This window comes from Blennius ocellaris, assembly GCF_963422515.1.
Source record: "Blennius ocellaris genome assembly, chromosome: 6".
In the NCBI taxonomy this organism is placed as follows: Eukaryota; Metazoa; Chordata; class Actinopteri; order Blenniiformes; family Blenniidae; genus Blennius; species Blennius ocellaris.
Genome location: NC_137655.1, coordinates 25746651 through 25766048, shown reverse-complemented (window position 1 = coordinate 25766048; position 19398 = coordinate 25746651). Strand labels below are relative to the sequence as shown.

Sequence of the window (19398 nt, the reverse complement as noted above, 5' to 3'; positions counted from 1 at the left end):
GACCACAATCCCATTGCAAGCCGTCACGGCTGGAAGTGCCTCTAATGAGCCTCATCAACTGATCTTCATGAGCGATTCAGCAGATATGTGACATTTGAACCTCCTCCAGAAGACACATGGAACATCTGAGGCTTCCAGCTTGCCTGCGTTTGCTGTGTGATTTATGAGGAGTGACACAACGAGGAACATCACGTACAAACTGGAGCTTTTGATTTTGGCTTTCTGTGTTGGAACTGGTTGAACATGAACGTGTTGGACGTGTTGGACGTGTGGGACGTGTTGGACGTGTTTTGGATGTGTTGGACGTGTGGGACGTGTTGGACGTGTTGGAGGTGTTGGATGTGTTGGATGTGTTTTGGATGTGTTGGACGTGTGGGACGTGTTGGACGTGTTGGACATGTGGGACGTGTTGGAGGTGTTGGATGTGTTGGACGTGTTGGACGTGTTGGATGTGTTGGACGTGTTTTGGATGTGTTGGACGTGTGGGACGTGTTGGACGTGTTGGACGTGTTGGAGGTGTTGGACGTGTTGGATGTGTTGGACGTGTTGGACGTGTGGAACGTGTTGGACATGTGGGACGTGTTGGATGTGTTGGACGTGTTGGAGGTGTTGGATGTGTTTTGGACGTGTTGGACGTGTTGGACGTGTGGGATGTGTTGGACGTGTTGGAGGTGTTGGAGGTGTTGGACGTGTTGGAGGTGTTGGACGTGTTGGAGGTGTTGGACGTTTTGGACGTGTTGGACGTGTTAGAGGTGTTGGACGTTTTGGACGTGTTGGACGTGTGGGACGTGTTGGACATGTTGGACGTGTTGGACGTGCTGGATGTGTTGGAGGTGTTGGACATGTTGGACGTGTTGGAGGTGTTGGACGTGTGGGACGTGTTGGACGTGTTGGACGTGTTGGACGTGTTGGAGGTGTTGGACGTGTTGAACGTGTTGGAGGTGTTGGACGTTTTGGATGTGTTGGACGTGTTGGACATGTTGGACGTGTTGGAGGTGTTGGACGTGTTGGACGTGTTTTGGATGTGTTGGACGTGTGGGACGTGTTGGACGTGTTGGACGTGTTGGACGTGTTTTAGATGTGTTGGACGTGTGGGACGTGTTGGACGTGTTGGACATGTGGGACGTGTTGGACGTGTTGGACATGTTGGAGGTGTTGGATGTGTTGGACGTGTTTTGGATGTGTTGGACGTGTGGGACGTTTTGGACGTGTTGGACGTGTTGGAGGTGTTGGATGTGTTGGACGTGTTGGATGTGTTGGACGTGTTGGACGTGTTGGATGTGTTGGACGTGTTGGACGTGTGGGACGTGTTGGACGTGTTGGACGTGTTGGATGTGTTGGACATGTTGGACGTGTTGGACGTGTTGGACGTGTTGGACATGTTGGACGTGTTGGACGTGTTGGACATGTTGGACGTGTGGGACATGTTGGAGCAGGACACGGCAAATAAATCAGAATTCTGAGGGGAAAAAGCACAATCTTGGAGATGTAACTTTCAGAACGGTACAATGTGAGGAAGTACCTCTCACCGTGGATATGTGGGCCAGACAACCCGAACCCGGGCTGAGCTGATGCCCAGGGAATTATAACGTGTATAAACATAAACGCCTCCCAGATGTGATAAACGTGCACTGATGTTCCTCATTCAGGAAAACCATTGTGCTAAAGGGAGAGTGTGTGTTGATCCAAACATTCTCTGAGTCTAAACTGACAATTCTCTTTTTCAAAGCTTTGGAGTTTTTAAAGCCAAACTTTCCTGATGTTATTTCCTCCATATATATATATATAGTTGTACATACAGCCTATTCTACTTATAGAGATCTTCTGAGAAGCTCCAGGATGTTGTGTTTTTCTGAGCCGTTGGCGTTGCAGAACCGCAGAACCCCACTGGAAGCTGAACATCATATTCCGACCAGCAACACAATGATCTTCATCACTTTCCACGGTGAAGTTCATGGTTCCATGTGGAGTTGGAGTCGGACGGCTCCGGGCTGCAGTGGATGACGGACGGCTTGCGTGCCCCGCCTGGCAGCTTCCTGGTCTCCCTGCGTGATGCAGAGTCGGACACGGCAGGAAGACGTTGTCTGTTTTCAGCGTGACAGCGGCGTCCGGCTGACCTCAGACCCTCGGGGTCGCCGGCCGCCGGCGCCCGGCGACCCCGAGCCTCAGCTGCTGAAGATCTCAGGCTTCTGCACACAAGTTTCTCAAGGAGCTGAGCTGCACGCCACTGCTGCTGCACCAACACTGGCCAGGGCTCATTTCAGATGCAGTAAAGCCACTTCTTAGTTACATTATTGGATGATGTGGTTAGAGGGCTGCCGAGGGAGAGCCAGGAGAGATCGGAGCTGATACCTGCTGATAAACTGATTTTTCCGTGTTTACGTCGTGGCGACGGTCGACAGTGACGGCAGTGAAGCCGGTGAACGAGCTGGTGAACGAGCCGGTGAACGAGCTGGTGAACGAGCCGGTGAACGAGCCGGTGAACGAGTCGGTCAACGAGCCGGTGAACGAGCCGGTGAACGAGCCGGTGAACGAGTCGGTGAACGAGCCGGTGAACGAGCCGGTGAACGAGTCGGTGAACGAGCCGGTGAACGAGCCGGTGAACGAGTCGGTGAACGAGCCGGTGAACGAGTCGGTGAACGAGCCGGTGAACGAGCCGGTGAACGAGCCGGTGAACGAGTCGGTGAACGAGCCGGTGAACGAGTCGGTGAACGAGCCGGTGAACGAGCCGGTGAACGAGTCGGTGAACGAGCTGGTGAACGAGCCGGTGAACGAGCCGGTGAACAAGTCGTTGAACGAGCCGGTGAACGAGTCGGTGAACGAGCCGGTGAACGAGCCGGTGAAACAGCTTCAGGATGTCTCACAACAATACAGACAAATAGTCATGTCCTTCAAATGATTCATACGTCAGTTCGGCTCAAATAAGTGTTTATAACGGTAATAATTTAAGCGTTAAGTCTTAGAGACAGTGTGTGTGTGAGTGGTGACGTGATTAAAGACCTGATTGTCAGCAGGTCTGTTTCATAACAGTGTGGAGTCAAAGCAGCAACATGGTAACAGCAGCCTACAGCACATTCATTATGAATAAATAACTTTACTAAATGACATTTCTATGCAATATAAAATAGTACAAATGAGGAAAAACAAGGTTTTTTTTAGTAGGAAAGACATGTTTGCCTGTCGAAGATGTAATTTTGACCATTGAGTTGGTCAGAAACACCTAATTAGTGACTCCTGGTCTGAACCAGCTCAGGTTCCCTGTTCGTGCTGGAGAATCCTGCTTCCCCATGAGAGGAAGAGGCTCTGGAGGCCTGGCCGCCACAGAGCTCTTCTCCCCGTCACGTTCCTCACGCCACACAAAGGGTATGGGGTTATGTTTGTGCCAAAATTCTGAGCGAGCGATGGGAAAATTTGAGCGCAAAAATTCTTATTGTGCAAGCGCACTAATAGCATTTTTGAGGAAATATTTAAATTGTGCAAAGAAAAACTTGAGATTGCGCTCAAAAATCCTTTCTGCTCTCAGTTTCTCTCCACGCTCACGCAGATTCTTCCTCTGAGCTCAACCTCTCTCTCTCTCTCTCTCTCTCTCTCGCTCGCTCAAATCTCTCCACGTCAAGTCAACTCCTGCTGTTCGCTCGCTCAGAATGTGCAAAACTCAAATGTGACAGACACAAGTTGGCCACCAATCACAGAAATTCAGAGCGGGCATTGAACTCTGATTGGTTGCTTTGGATTCCGGCAGTGCCTCATAACCAACGAAGAAGAAGAAGAAGAAGAAGAAGAAGAAGAAGAAGAAGAAGAAGAAGAAGAAGAAGAAGAAGAAGAAGAAGAAGAAGAAGAGGGAAAAACAAATGTTGTAATAGTTTTCCGTATTTCTGTTTTCCCTCTTCTTCTTCTTCTTCTTCTTCTTCTTCTTCTTCTTCTTCTTCTTCTTCTTCTTCTTCTTCTTCTTCTTCTTCTTCTTCTTCTTCTTCTTCTTCTTCTTCTTCTTCTTCTTCTTCTTCTTCTTCTTCTTCGTTGGTTATGAGGCACTGATGGACTGATATTGCTTGATGGACACGACATCGTTCGACTCCTTTGAGCTACAGATGTGTAAGGTTGGAAAAACACACCCCTATTACTGTGTTTTAGTCTATAGACCTCCTGGTCCTGCACGCACATTTCTTGATGAGTTTTCTGAGTTTTTGTCGTCTGTCATAAAGCTGGATCGCGTTCTAGTCCTCGGGGACTTTAATCTTCATGTTGACGATGCCACTTGCCTGCATTCAGCTGAACTGCTGACCATCATGGACTCTTTCAGCTTTATACAGCACGTTTCTGGCCCCACGCATAAAAAGGGTCACATGTTAGATTTGGTTTTCTCTTGTGGCATAAACATTGACAATCTGAGTGTTGAAGAATTTCAAGTTAGTGATCATTGTTGCATCTCTTTTAATTTGTCACTTATCATGATGCCTACTGTCAGAAATGCTGTAACACACAAACGCAGCTCCTCCTGTGCCTGTGTACACACACGAGGACTGGAACAACTTTTTGTCATTTTTTTGTGAACAAAGTTCAAGACATGAGGGCTCAGTGTTAAAGTTCCCCTAACCAGTGCTTGTTCTACTGAGTTGTCCCCGGTGTCGTCTTGGTCGTCTTTCACTCCTGTTAGCCTACAGGACGTTAAGACCTTGACAGGAAATATGAAACCGTCTTCAAGCCCCGCTGACATTGTCCCGACACCCCTGTTGTTGAAAATGCTTGACACCATCGGCCCCTGTGTGGTACAAATAATGAACCTGTCGCTTGCATCTGGCTTCGTCCCCAGCTATTTTAAACACGCTGTGGTAAACCCCATCCTTAAAAAGCCAACTCTTGACCCTTCAGAACCTAAAAACTACAGGCCCATATCTAAACTGCCATTTATTTCCAAAATTCTGGAAAAAGTAGTGGCATGCCAGCTGACCTCCTTTATGGAGCAGCACAACTTGTTTTTCAGTCAGGTTTTCGTAAACTCCACTCCACTGAAACTGCTCTTATAAAAGTCTCAAGTGACGTGTTGATGGCAGCAGACTCTGGCCGCTACACAGTTCTAGCACTTCTCGATTTGACTCTGGCCGCTACACAGTTCTAGCACTTCTCGATTTGACTCTGGCCACTACACAGTTCTAGCACTTCTCGATTTGACTCTGGCCGCTACACAGTTCTAGCACTTCTCGATTTGACTCTGGCCACTACACAGTTCTAGCACTTCTCGATCTGACCTCTGCTTTTGACACTGTGGATCACAGTTTACTGATCAACCGGCTTCATAATGAGATGGGTTTTTCTGGTTCTGTCCTCCAGTGGTTCTCCTCGTATATTCAAGACAGAACTTTTAACGTCGCTATTAACGATGTACAGTCTGATGTGACAAATTTGTCCTGCGGAGTGGCACAAGGGTCAGTTTTGGGCCCTATTTTGTTTTTACATTTTGCCACTTGGTCAAATGATTGGTTGTTTCAAGGACGTATCTTATCATCTCTATGCTGACGATGTCCAGCTGTATTGTTCTTTTAATGATGCTGAGTTCCATCGTCTGCAAATGTTCTTAGAGTGTGTTTCCTCCATCAAAGACTGGCTGGCCACAAATTATTTACAGATAAATTCAAGCAAGACTGAAACGCTGATCTTTGCTCCAGACCACAAGATCCCGCTGATCAAACAGACCTTGGCTCTCTGGGCTCCTCTGTCAAATCCAGCCTCAGAAACCTGGGGGTTGTGTTTGACCAGGCCATGTCTTTGGAGACACACTCAAAACAGCTTGTGCCAAATTGCTTTTACCACCTAAGGAACATCTCCAAAATTCACAAAATGTTGTCAAAAAAAGACCTGGAATTAATTATTCATGCTTTTATATCCACAAGACTTGATTATTGCAACTCTGTTTTTACCTGTCTAAATAAGTCTCTGAACAAACTGCAAATGGTTCAGAATTCTGCTGCTGGACTTCTAACAGGTGCACCTCGAAGGTCTCACATCACGCCAGTCTTATCGGCTCTCCACTGGCTCCCTGTAAAATTCAGGATTGATTTTAAAGTCCTAGTGCTGACTTTCAGAGCCTTAAACGGTCAGGCCCCACAGGACATCCTGGACCTTTTGAAGCCGTACTCCTTTGGCCGTACTCTTCGGTCGTCTGGCCAGAACCTGCTTGTGGTCCCTAAGACCCATTATAAGACCCGAGGGGACCCGTCTTTTCAGTCCGTTGCCCCTCGACTGTGGAACGCTCTGTCCCTGTCTCTGTCCCTGTCTCTGTCCCTGTCTCTGCGCCTGGCGGACTCTGTTATCTCTTTTAAAAAGGACTTGAAAACATGTTTATTTAGGAGAGCTTTTGGTTGATGGGATTTCTTTTTTCACTAGTGTCACTTAAATTTTACACATGTATATACATTTTATATTGTTGTTTTTACCTTTTTCTCCTGTACAGCACTTTGTGATTTTTATCTGTGAAAAGCGCTTTATAAATAAATCCTACTTACTTACTTACTTACTGCCCGCCTTGAATTTCTGTGATTGGTGGCCAACTTGTGTCTGTCACATTTGAGTTTTGCACATTCTGAGCGAGCGCAGAGCAGGAGTTGAGGGCGACGTGGAGAGATTTGAGCGAGCGAGAGAGAGAGAGAGAGAGGTTGAGCTCAGAGGAAGAATCTGCGTGAGCGTGGAGAGAAACTGAGAGCAGAAAGGATTTTTGAGCGCAATCTCAAGTTTTTCTTTGCGCAATTTAAATATTTCCTTCAAAATGCTATTAGTGCGCTTGCACTATTCATTTTTTTGCGCTCAAATGTTCCCATCGCTCGCTCAGATTTTTGGCACAAATATAACCCCATAGAAGGGTGGTGAGTCCCGCTTTCACGTCTATATTCGTACTGAAAATCAAGGTCAAAGCAACTTTTTCCCTTCTGCTCAGCAGGAGGTCTGTGTCCTCCCTCGTCCCCACGAGAAGTGGGATCAGCCGCCGGGTAAACCTGTCCTGTCTCTCCACGGTTTTGTCTCCCAGACCGACGTCATGCACCAGAGCGTGTACGAGCTGGTTCACACGGAGGACCAGCAGGAGCTGAGGAGGAACCTGCACTGGGCCCTGAACCCCCCTGCCGCCGCCGCCGCCCCCGCCGTCACCGCCTCCGCCTCCCAGGACTCGCCCCAAGGTGCGGGCCACCGTCTCAACCAGAATGTTCTGAAGTTAATCCTCATTCCATCATGATCTCACTGTTCTTTGTACCATGTCTGGCTGCAGTTCGGTGGTGCTGAAGTCCACTAGTGCGTTCCAGCGCTCAACACTTCCGTAGCAACAGATTCTTCTGTAACAACAGATTTTGAATGAATGAATGGTTGATTTCGGTTACAGTTTCAGTATAAGTGCAGTTGATGAATTTTTTTGCAGTTCATGGTACAAGTTCACACACCTGTGAATTTTTCACTGTTTCACAATATACTTGTAACCGAAATGGGTATTAGGCTGAAGCCAAGGCTTATTTTAGCCTCTCCCTTAAAAACCCGTGCGGATACCCCAGACACCAGTGATGCAAAAAATATAATCAAAATTTAAAAAAGCAACTGGAGAAAGAAAAAGAAAAATAATAATAATAATAATAAACATAGTAGTCGTAATACGGGAGAAAAAATTAACATGGAACATAACAGAAGTAGTACATGAGAAAAAACCCAACCAAACAAAAAGTAACAGAAATGATTGTTCATTGTAACCATTCATTATTTTTCTTTTATTGTTTAGATTCTTCAGTAACAACAGATTCTTCAGCAGCTGCTAATGCAGTGCTTCTCAAATGGTGGGGCGAGCCCCCCTGGGGGGGCGTGGTGGGGTGTCAGGGGGGGCGTGAGGCAGGCGCGACTTTCAGTATTAGTGTCTTTATTCATGCTTGAATGATAAAAAAAGGGCCTCCAGCTCATTTTATTAATTTATTTTGATAATCAGGCGATTGTATGCAGAATGCTGGTGCCAGCAACTCATACAGTGGTTTATACAGATAAATAAATAAATATTATCAGGTTCTCAATGGTAGTACGATTTGGGGGGGGGGGGGGCGCTGAAAAAGTTTTTGTCCTCTAGGGGGGGCGTGACAGAAAATAATTGAGAACCACTGTGCTAATGTGTAACATGGTTGGGATCTTAGTTGTTCGTCTCATAAACTCAACCAGACCGTCGTGGATTAAGACTCAGTGATTCAGGTTCTTGTCTTGTAGTAACGGCCTTCAACAAGTCCACAAACCCTTCAAGACAAGAAACAGACAAGGAAAAGGAAGACCTCAGGTTATCGGTTCCAAACAGAATAAAATGCACTGAAAAAGGCTGACCTTTGCCTTCGAGAGTAGGGAATTCATTATGTGTCATTAGTTATTTTACAAGGGAACGTTCATAGTTGATTTACCTCAGTAAATCACAATTTGGTTGAAAATGTGTGAAATACAGACCTTTACAGGGCGGTACATAAAAATAGAATATTTTTGTAAATTAAAATTCTTCACACAAAAGGTGTTGTTGAAGGATACGATAACACTTCAAGACGTTGACATCGCTATCAAAGCACACAAATCTCTTGTATTTAATTCTGCAGTTATCATGGAGAACTCACTTATACAATAAAATGTTTTACTTACACAAACGTTACACTAGATATGACGATGACGTCACAGAAAGATGCTACCACCACTCACGTTTCTACGCTCAAGGTATAAGGTGGATTCATCCTCCATCAGAAGAAGAAGAAAGTTCAGTCCTCCAGAGTCCTGCTGGACAAAAGGACATAATTTCCTCCGTCCAGCTCCGTCTGGACGTAGAAATGAGTTTGGGTGGAGGCGAGCGTCCCGACCGACTGTTGAGGAGCTGCACTGACTATCACTCATACTTTAATCATGTTTATCTTGCTATGTTGCTTCTGTACGAACCCCGCAGAGCGTTAACATGTTGGAGGGTGGAGTTACGTGATGCACCTGAACGCATCACCAAAAGCTCCTGCAGGTAAAACCAGACCAACATGGCGGCTCAGACAGAAACTCTCTTTTATTACTGGAACCGTTCAGAGAAATGCTTTTCTGAAACCTGGAGGCGGGAAATTAGCCGTGCAGTCGAAAAATTTAAATGCTGCTTCACTGCTGCTGCGAGAGGGCGTGGTCTGTTGTGAGGGGGCGTGGTCTGTTGTGAGGGGGCGTGGCCTGAACGGGGTTAGGGGTCTCATAATTATGGATTTTTTCATGGGAATGCAATACGCTTCCATAGAGTTCAATATTGTTGCTCTGTTTGTAAAAAAAAAAAAATGCAACAAAAGTGATATTACACAATTTTTCATTCAGATTTGGAGCAGTTTCGTCCTGGTTTAACCCTGACACATGTAAGAAGCATCAACTGTGGACAGGATAATCCAAGAGAGATTTACGATTTAAAGAAACACAGATTATAGTGTGATAAACATTTTTCTTCTCGTTAAAATATAAATATGAGACATTCCTCTGTTTGTCTCACATATGGAGCTTTTTAAACCGGCTGTAAATCACTAAAGTTAGACACATTGAATCTCTACAGGATTATCTGAAAGAGGATAAAGATTTAACAACACACATTTCACAAACAAAATCTGTACATTGTGATGTTTCTGCATGGACACATTAGCATGATCCAGACCCAGAGAGGCTGAACATTAACTGAAGCAGAGTTTAGGATTCTTTTTTTGCGTTTTTGTGTTGCAAAACAAAACAAAACAAAATGTAAACAACGTGTCATCTTCACTGAGATCGGCAGAGAAAGTCTGTTCTGAGAGATGGCTGGTGTCATAGATCAGGCATAATAATAATAATAATAATTCATAATTTACCCTTTTAATGCTGAAATCACTGACGAACTCCAGAACTAACAGGTTGTCTGTTTTCCCCTGACTTGATTACAGGCTGGTGAAATCTGTAACATCAAGTTCTGCCAGAATGAAGCATCATGTGAATGAAGCCATTTCTGTCTGCACACTCACACACTCACACTCACACACACACACACACACACACACACACACACACACACACACACACACACACACACACACACACACACACACACACACACACACACACACACAGTCACACTCACACACTCACACTCACACATTCACACTCACACACTCACACACACACACTGACACTCACACTCACACACTGACACTCACACTCACACTCACACGCTCACACTCACGCTCAAACACACAGTCACACTCACACACTCACACACTCACACACTCACACACTCAGGCACAGCGACATGAGTATCAGCTGGTTAAGTACACACAGTTTAGACTCTAAGCTGTAAGACCAGCCTCAGGTCACGTCACATGACCCTGTAATCTTCACTCTGGCTTATGAGGTGAAGTGGTCCCAGATCTGTATTTGGGTTGTAAGATGCTTATGTGTGTGTGTGTGTGTGTGTGTGTGCGTGTGTGTGTGTGTGTGTGTGTGTGTGTGTGGTTGAGTCGACTCCAGACTCGGTAACACCTCTGGAGGAAAGACAGCGTTGGTGCAGAACGAGGGGATCAGATTCACCAACTGCTTCTCATCATCACATCGTGAGGTTTCTTTGGGACGTTGAATCTTTGAGGTGTAGATCAGATGTTTGTCATTAATTCAGAACAACAAAATGATCAGTAGGTTCATTGACTGGCGCCATCAGACGTGAACGTGATGTTCATCTCCGTCAACACGCAGCGACTCTGAGGCTTCGTCTTGACGCTCAATTCCAATTTTTTGCTGGGATGTGATTTTTCAAACCGGAAGTAAGGGATGCCATCAAGTTGAAGAAGGAGTCCTACCGGGCACTGTTAGCCCATAGGACTCGCGAGGCAGTCGACAGGTACCGGCAGGCCAAGCGAGCCGCAGCCCGGGCTGTGGTGGAGGCAAAAACTCGGGTCTGGGAGGAGTTCGGAGAAGCCATGGAGGAGGACTTTCGGTCAGCCCCAAGGAAATTCTGGCAAACCGTCCGGCGGCTTCGGCGGGGGAAGCAGTTCTCCACCAACACTGTTTACAGTGGAAGTGGGGAGCTGTTGACCTCAACTGGGGATGTCGTTGGAAGGAATACTTCGAGGACCTCCTCAATCCCACCACCACGTCTTCCGTTGGGGAAGCAGAGGCTGGGTTCTCAGAGGTGGACTTGTCCATTTCCCAAGCTGAAGTCACCAAGGTTGTTGTGAAGCTCCTTGGTGGCAAGGCACCGGGAGTGGATGAGATTCGCCCAGAGTTCCTTAAGTCTCTGGATGTGCAGGGACTGTCGTGGCTGACTCGTCTCTGCAACATCGCGTGGCGGGTGGGGACAGCATCTCTGGACTGGCAGACCGGGGTGGTGGTCCCTCTCTTTAAGAAGGGGGATCGGAGGGTGTGTTCCAACTACAGAGGGATCACACTCCTCAGCCTCCCCGGGAAAGTCTATTCCAGGGTACTGGAGAGGAGGGTCCGGCCGTTAGTCGGACCTCGGATCCAAGAGGAACAATACGGTTTTCGTCCTAGTCGTGGAACACTGGACCAGCTCTATACTCTCCACCAGGTTCTCCTGATGGTGGAACACTGGACAAGCTCTATACCCTCCACCAGGTTCTCCTGATGGTGGAACACTGGACCAGCTCTATACCCTCCACCAGGTTCTCTTGATGGTGGAACACTGGACCAGCTCTATACCCTCCACCAGGTTCTCCTGATGGTGGAACACTGGACCAGCTCTATACTCTCCACCAGGTGCTCGAGGGTTCATGGGAGTTCGCCCAACCAGTCCACATGTGTTTTGTGGATCTGGAGAAGGCGTTCGACCACGTCCCTCGAGACGTCCTGTGGGGGGGTGCTCCGGGAGTATGGTGTCCGGGACCCTTTGTTAAGGGCTGTTTGGTCCTTGTACACCCGGAGCAGGAGTTTGGTTCGCATTGCCGGCAGTAAGTCGGACCTGTTCCCAGTGCACGTTGGCCTCCGGCAGGGGTGTCCTTTATCACCGGTTCTGTTCCTTATATATATATGGACAGAATTTCTAGGCACAGCCGGGGGCCGGAGGGGATCCAGTTTGGTGACCACAGGATGTCATCTCTGCTATTTGCGGATGATGTGGTTCTGTTGGCCCCATCAAGCCTGGATCTTCAGCGTGCACTGACACGGTTCGCAGCCGAGTGTGAAGCAGCTGGGATGAAGATCAGCACCTCTAAATCCGAGGCCATGGTTCTCGATCGGAAAAAGGTGGCTTGCCACACATCTGTAAAGCAGCATTTTGACTTTTCGACTGCACAGCTCATTCCTTGCTTCAAATGTTTTCAGAAATACATTCAGCTGAACTGATTCAGTAATAAAAGAGAAAGTTTGTGTCCGAGCCGCCATGTTGGTCTGGTTTTCACCATAGATATAAACACGAGAGGCCACACGGCCTATCAGCGCCGCCATCTTGGGACGTCTCCAAGACGTACTGATAGAGCTTTTCCTCAGCTATAAAATGTGGTATTATTTGTGTTGCTACGTGGACTAGCATGCGAGCTATGAATGTTTTTATGGATTTTCTAGCCTGGGATCTTTATGTTTAGCACCAGCAGGCGACCGCCTCAAGATGGCAGCACTGAGGCGGCGCCGTGAGGCATCTAGTGTTTTATATCTATAGTTTTCACTACATGAGCTGAAAGCTTTTAGTGACACGTTCAGGTGCATCATGTAACTCCTACCGTGCTATGTGCTACATGCTAATGAGCGTCAGGGCTCACAGCAGCGACGTTACATGCTAAGCGTGATTAAAACATGGCTGATACAGTCATTAGTGAACTGGAGGTCTTTGCAGGGTGTCACAGAGATACTTCGGCCCGGACGGGCGGCACAACTGAACAACACAGCTGAACAACACAACGGAACAACACAACTGAACAACACAGCTGAACAACACAACGGAACAACACAACTGAACAACACAACGGAACAACACAACTGAACAACACAACTGAACAACACAACGGAACAACACAACTGAACAACACAGCTGAACAACACAACTGAACAACACAACTGAACAACACAGCTGAACAACACAACTGAACAACAAAGCTGGACGGAGAAATTAGATAATTTTGTTCGGTAGGATCCCGGAGCTTCAAACTCTCTTCTTGTTCTTCTGGAGGACGAATTGGCCCAAAGACCTTGTTTACAGGAAAACAATCACGTTGTCTCTCGGGAAACATTCAGTCAACCTCTTCCTGAGGACCTCGGGAGTCTGGATGTTTCATATTGTACAAGTAGATCTGAGACTATTCAAAGCTTTACAGACCAGAAGTCAAATGTTGAAGTGGATCCTGTGACACACAGGCAGTGCAGAGATTGAAGCCCAGGCGTAATGTGCTCCACACTTTTTGTTTTGCTGATGTCAATCAGCCAATCAGAATCCTGAAAAAAAAAACACGTCACGAATTTTGACGTCAATCTCGGCCACCCCCCTTTAGATGCAAACAGAGACACAGTCTTTGTGTTTTGTGTGTTTTTTGTTGTTTTTTAATCAAAGAAACTGAGAAAAACAAGATTCCTGCTTGATCTGTTGTCTATACGTGACACTGAGTCAAGATGAGCGCTGACCTTTAACCTTTAACCTTTGAGGCCAAAAACAATCCCCTCTGTTGATGGAATGAAGTGAGCTGAGTTCAAACAGAAACAAAATATGAAATAACGCTGGTTGGGTATTTCTTTGGCAGTAATTGCAGCCTGGTTGCGGTGCATCGACCTCCAGGCGGGACGTTTGACCTTTGACCTCCCTGTGTGTCTCTGATGTTTGACCCACAGAGCTGGAGCCTGACAGCAGCTCGTCTCTGGTCACCTACAAGCCCGAACAGCTTCCCCCGGAGAACTCGTCCTTCCTGGAGAGGAGCTTCATGTGCCGCTTCCGCTGCCTCCTGGACAACTCGTCCGGCTTCCTGGTGGGTAAAACTCAGTGGAGACAAAAACCAAGATCAATGTAAATGTGGATGAATCCTACTTGAATTCTAGATCCAGGAAGTGAGCAAAGCTTATAGTCCTAGTGAAATGTAAAACACCACTTTGCAAAAAACGATAGTTGGGGTACTACTTGTAAGGTTCCTCCGACTCTGCCCCTCCACTGTTGTCGCATAACAAAGTTATTTGAATTTTGAATCTCCAGCCGAGGAAGTCGGGGGAATCCTTCTTCCTGAGTGTGACGTCACGAGTTGTGCAGATCTCCATCTGTTGTGTTTATATCGGCTTGTTTCCTCTAAAATATCAAGTTTTTACAGTGTTTTGAAGTTATAGTCGGCGTTTTATGAGCCTTGACGAAAGATTGAGCCTGGAAGAGACCAGAGAGGAGGAAAGGAGCACAGGCGGCGGGAGCCGCTAGCTCGCGCGGCTAGCAGTTAGCGGGAGCGGCTAGCGGGAGCCGCTAGCTCAGGCAGCTAGTAGACGGTCAAGTAATACCTGGACTCATCTTCGGTGATTCCACAGTCTTCTAGCTCTTGGACGTGTTGGATCCAGGAAGCCGGTCGTTCTGCCAAAAGTCAGGAGCCTCAAAGCCTCAAAGCCTCAAAGGTGAAAAGTGGCGGCTGCTGAGGCGAGGAGACGAGGACGAATGGAGGACGAAGCGTCTTCTGCTTCCTCAAACATGTTCCAGACGGGGTCACCGATGGCAGAACCACCTTCTGTGTCTTCTTCATCAATCACTGGGTTTGAAATGACCATGATGATGAAATATGGTTCAATTCAGCCTCTTCGTGGTCAAAACTCTGATCCTCCATAATGTAAACACAACTTGGGCGTGTGCACAACTCGTGATGTCACTCTATTATTGTCAGAAGCTCCGCCCAGCAGAGGAAATAGCGCCGTTTATCGGCTACTTTCTCACAGATTGCCGTGTTTTAACATTTTACCTTCAGCCAGTTAGCAGGAAAACGTTCTAGAAGAGACACCAGAGTGTTTTGGAGGTGGAACCTTCATTTCACTAGGACTTTAAAGCTGTAATAACAGACGATGATGTGGCGTCTCTCTGATGTGAACACGCTTCAGGCTCTGAACATCCAGGGCCGGCTCAAGTTCCTGCATGGACAGAACCAGAGGCAGGAGAACGGAGGGAAGGCCCCCCCGCAGCTCGCACTGTTCGCCATCGCCACGCCTCTGCAGCCCCCGTCCATCCTCGAGATCCGGACCAAGAACATGATCTTCAGAACCAAACACAAGCTGGACTTCACACCACTGGCCTGCGACGCAAAGTAACAGCTCTTTTTCCTGCTTCATTTATCAGATATACTCTCTTTTAGTACATTGCTGCACTTTAATGGTGAGTTTGGTGAAACTCACCATCAAAACATGAGATATTTGGTGTTTGTGCAGAAAATTAGACACGAGATGGAAAAACAGAACAAAAAATGGGAAAAAACACAAAGAAAACAAGGGAAATGACAAACACAGTGCAATTTGTGGTCGTTGATGTTTTCAGTTGCATATTTTTAGCAAGTCTCCGGCACAGTGGCGTTCAGGTATGGCTTCTCAGGACCATACTGCACCTAACAGACCACGATGAGGATTATTAAATAACTGCACTTTCACAAGGCTGGTTGTTCGGATAAAAAGCAGATTACATTCATACACATTTGGAAATGACATGAACTCTAGTGTGGACTTATGGTTTTGTGCACGTGCACACACACACACACACACACACACACTGCATGGTGCAGACCTGCTCAGGTCATTCCTCCTGAGCGTTGCCCTGGTGTGACTCTGACCACAGGAGGAGCATCGCCTCCTGACACAGTTACTGTAGAATGATTCATGCTCTCACGTCTGAGTCGCCAAAGAAACAGGAAGGATGTAGGATTTGTGCAGGTTTCAGTGAAGAAAAAACCCCAAAACCAACAACCTCTAAGAGGATTTGGAAAGTTGGCAACTTTAGCAAGAAAGTTGCCAAAACATACAGTTTTGCCTGCAGCCTCCTGAGAGAGTTCCTGTCGGAGACGTTCTGCTGGTTGTTGCTCTCAGGCTCCTCAGGGCTTCATCCTCCGGCTCCTCTTCCCCCCCGTGGCGACTGCCAAGTCCTGAAGTTCACACCGGAGATGTGACCAGCTCAGTCCACCAGCAGCTGAACAGTGGACTCATGATATAAGACAGCCACGCTTTGTCAAACTCGTCTCATATCAAACATATTCGTACCGATGCAGCATCTGCAGACGTTTATACGCTTGTCCTGAAACTAGCGATGCACTGATGCCACTTTTTAAAGAGGTCATGTTATTCAGCCATAGCCTCACTGCTCCAAATACATTGTATTCAAACTTTATTCCCCCAAATCCAGCTCCTCCTTGATTCTCCTCCATTAGAATATTGATCCTAGGAGCTGCATCCAGAATCTGCTGTGTCTGTGTGAGCTGGACTGGCTCCGCCCCCACACACGCCCATCTATGGGAAGAGGAGGAAGTACTTCCTCTCGTGGTGCCATGTGCCAGAGCAGAGCTGCCTGACTGTGGGAGGAGTCAAAGGGGGAGGAGCCTACCTTGATTGTGATTGGCTGAACCCCTGATGACATCATATTGGGTTTGATTTCTGATTGGCTGCTTGGAGCAACACGCTTTTTAAAAGAGAGAGAGAGAGAGAGAGAGAGAGAGAGGAAACACTTTCTACACAGTACTGCTGGAGAGCATTTAGAAAAAGAATTTTGCATAATGTAACCGCTTCAAAGGTCGAATACAAGTAAGAGTACTGCGAAGGCTGTGTGCTGCTGCAAACCAGCTTCACTCAGCCTCTGCGTCGACGCTACGCCTCCAACAGTTTCCACTGCACACAGAGTGCAGGACGGAGCGGGGCAGTAAGGTAAAGTGCAACCGGAGCTAAATCTGGAGCGTTTCCTCCAGAAAGTAGGTTAAAAAAGTAGGCGGGGCTTAGAGCTCCACAGATATGTGACGTTACAACAGTAATCTCAGCCTGGCGGCAGATCTGGACCTATTGAATCCTCTGTTGTTGTTGTTGTTGTTGTTGTTGTTGTTTACATCCTCCGCTTTGCACTACGTCCAAGCGTTACGGCCGTAGCCGTAACCCCCCACCCCCCTGCCTTCAGTCTGCTCTTTCAGGACCAACATGGACGTTGCACAGCAAAATAAAAAATAAAAAAACTCAACCAGTTCAAAAGTGAGTATGTTAACAGCAGAGGATTCATACAGCCGACATATATTGAGGGCGTGTCTTAAATCCCTGACCAATCAGCAGACGGCTCCTCAACATCAAACCCGTTCGGTTGTACTGAGTTGCCCGACAGAAGGGCGACGGAAAACCGTCAACCTTTGGATGGTTGTTTCCGGAAAATCCCCAATTCTTGCGGTCTATCGTCCCTGAACTTTCAGGGACGATACCAGTATATACATATATATACATATACACATATATATATATATACCAGGCCATTCCCGCTCTTTTAGGGCGGTGGAAATCTGAACTTTCAGGGACGATATCAGTATATACATATATACTATACGCTCTTTTAGCGCGGTGGAAACGGGGCTTTGCAGTGGCAGAGGGCACAGCGGAGCCCCTCTCCACACACCGGGGGCCGGGGTTAAGTGTCTGGTCTTGTACCGACTATCTTTCTCGTATGAACTCTCTGTGCAGTATCGGACCTGATACCAGTACTGGTTCATCCTCAACTAACAGTTCCCTCCATGGCTGGTCTGCTATTCGGTTTAGCTGTATTACCAGATTTCATGTTTTTGTCCTGACTGTGATATTTACGTCATTCCACCTCCCTGGTTAAAGAAGGTTGAGTAATAAACACAGTGGTATTGCTTGTATTTGTGGTACTCCCAGTGCTTTTATACTGAAACAGTGTGTTATTCTACAAGCTGCAGTTGAATCACCACAGTGTTGCTTCATTCAGGCTTGAGCTGGACTGAAGCAAAGGAAATGACGTTTCTGGATTCAGAGTCACACCTGCAGACTGTTTTCATATTGCAGCAAGTTGCATTAAAAAAAAAACCCCAAATGTGTTTCCTGTGTAGGGGGAAGATCGTCCTGGGCTACACGGAGGCTGAGCTGCGGGTCCGAGGCTCCGGCTACCAGTTCATCCACGCAGCAGACATGTTGTACTGTGCAGAGAACCACGTCAGAAGTAAGTTCATTTGAGGCGCCCTGGCAGCTCAGGGGTTAAACAGGGGTTATTTCCCTCCATTCCCTCCCTGCTGCAGTGGAAAGTAAACCAGTACATATTTCACTCTTGAAACGTTTTGTTGTATAAACAGGGCCTAAAATTGTCTTTTCTTAATTTTTTTTAATCCATTCTACTTGAATGTCGTTCTCCTTTATACCTATTTATTTTTAATTCTAACGGTTCATTCATAATTATTGGTATATTTAAGCCCAATTGTATTCCTAATGTTCTTCACTGACTTGCTGCTGTTGAGGCGTTGATCAATCTATGGTACAATATGTAGCATCAAACTCCAGGGCAGAGGGTTTGTTTAAAGTTAGCCTTCTTAAAATGAATGAACAGATTAAACACATTTCAACAAATATATTGAACACACACTCTTTTTTTTCTGCCCCAGTATTTTAAATGATTATTTATATCCAAGGTTACTCTGCTACCTAATACAGAGCATTGTATATTGTTATATATTATAGTAAATTCAGATTATAAGTTTTACACTTGTATTTTTTTGAGCTGTCAAAGTCTTTTTATACTCTGTATATTGACCAATAAGATCATCTCGTGGTTAAATGAATGATTATTATTGAGTCACAATAATGTTGACATTGTGCAACAACAGAAAGACGCTTATATCAAGTAAGACGATGAGCAAAGTAGATTTTGATGCTTCAGTTTGCAGACACAGTCCAGGATAATCCACCCAGTGTGTGTGTGTGTGTGTGTGTGTGTGTGTGTGTGTGTGTGTGTGTGTGTGTGTGTGTGTGTGTGTGTGTGTGTGTGTGTGTGTGTGTGTGTGTGTGTGTGTGTGTGTGTGTGTGTGTGTGTGTGTGTGTGTGTGTGTGTGTGATCAGACCTCAGACACAAACATGCTGCTGTTTCAGCCTCTGAAAAAGAAAACTCAAGTTAGGCGGTCGGTTCCAGCATGTCAGAGAGTTCAGACAGCTTTCGTACGTAAATCCTCCTGGATTAGGGAGCAGATTGAGCAAAGCTGCAGAGCCGCCAGGGCGAAGGATCCACTCCACAAATCCACGGCAGGAGCAGAGCATCAGTGACGATCCAGAGCGCCACAACCACCATGAGGAGAGGAATGGGAACAAGGGAACGTCTTTATCAATCCACTTCTCTATGGACCAAATCCAAAGGTCAAGTTTGTCGATGCAGCAGCTGCTGTGACTTCATCATTTCTTCTTAGCTTCATCAATTTATCAAATTTGAAGCTACAAATATTATTTCATTAACTT

At 46.6% G+C, this 19398-nt stretch overlaps 1 protein-coding gene across 1 annotated transcript in view; it reads left to right on the top strand.

Annotated features, from left to right (window-relative positions):
• Nucleotides 1-19398, top strand: part of LOC308131123 (aryl hydrocarbon receptor-like) — a gene marked incomplete at both ends in the record, with an annotated part of 70872 nt that overhangs the window by 42817 nt on the left and 8657 nt on the right. Inside the window, 4 exons of the mRNA XM_080497729.1 lie at nt 7019-7166; nt 13801-13934; nt 15031-15233; nt 18009-18118. Of these exons, the coding sequence (XP_080353855.1) occupies nt 7019-7166; nt 13801-13934; nt 15031-15233; nt 18009-18118 (595 nt within the window). The remainder of the gene's footprint in view (nt 1-7018; nt 7167-13800; nt 13935-15030; nt 15234-18008; nt 18119-19398) is intronic.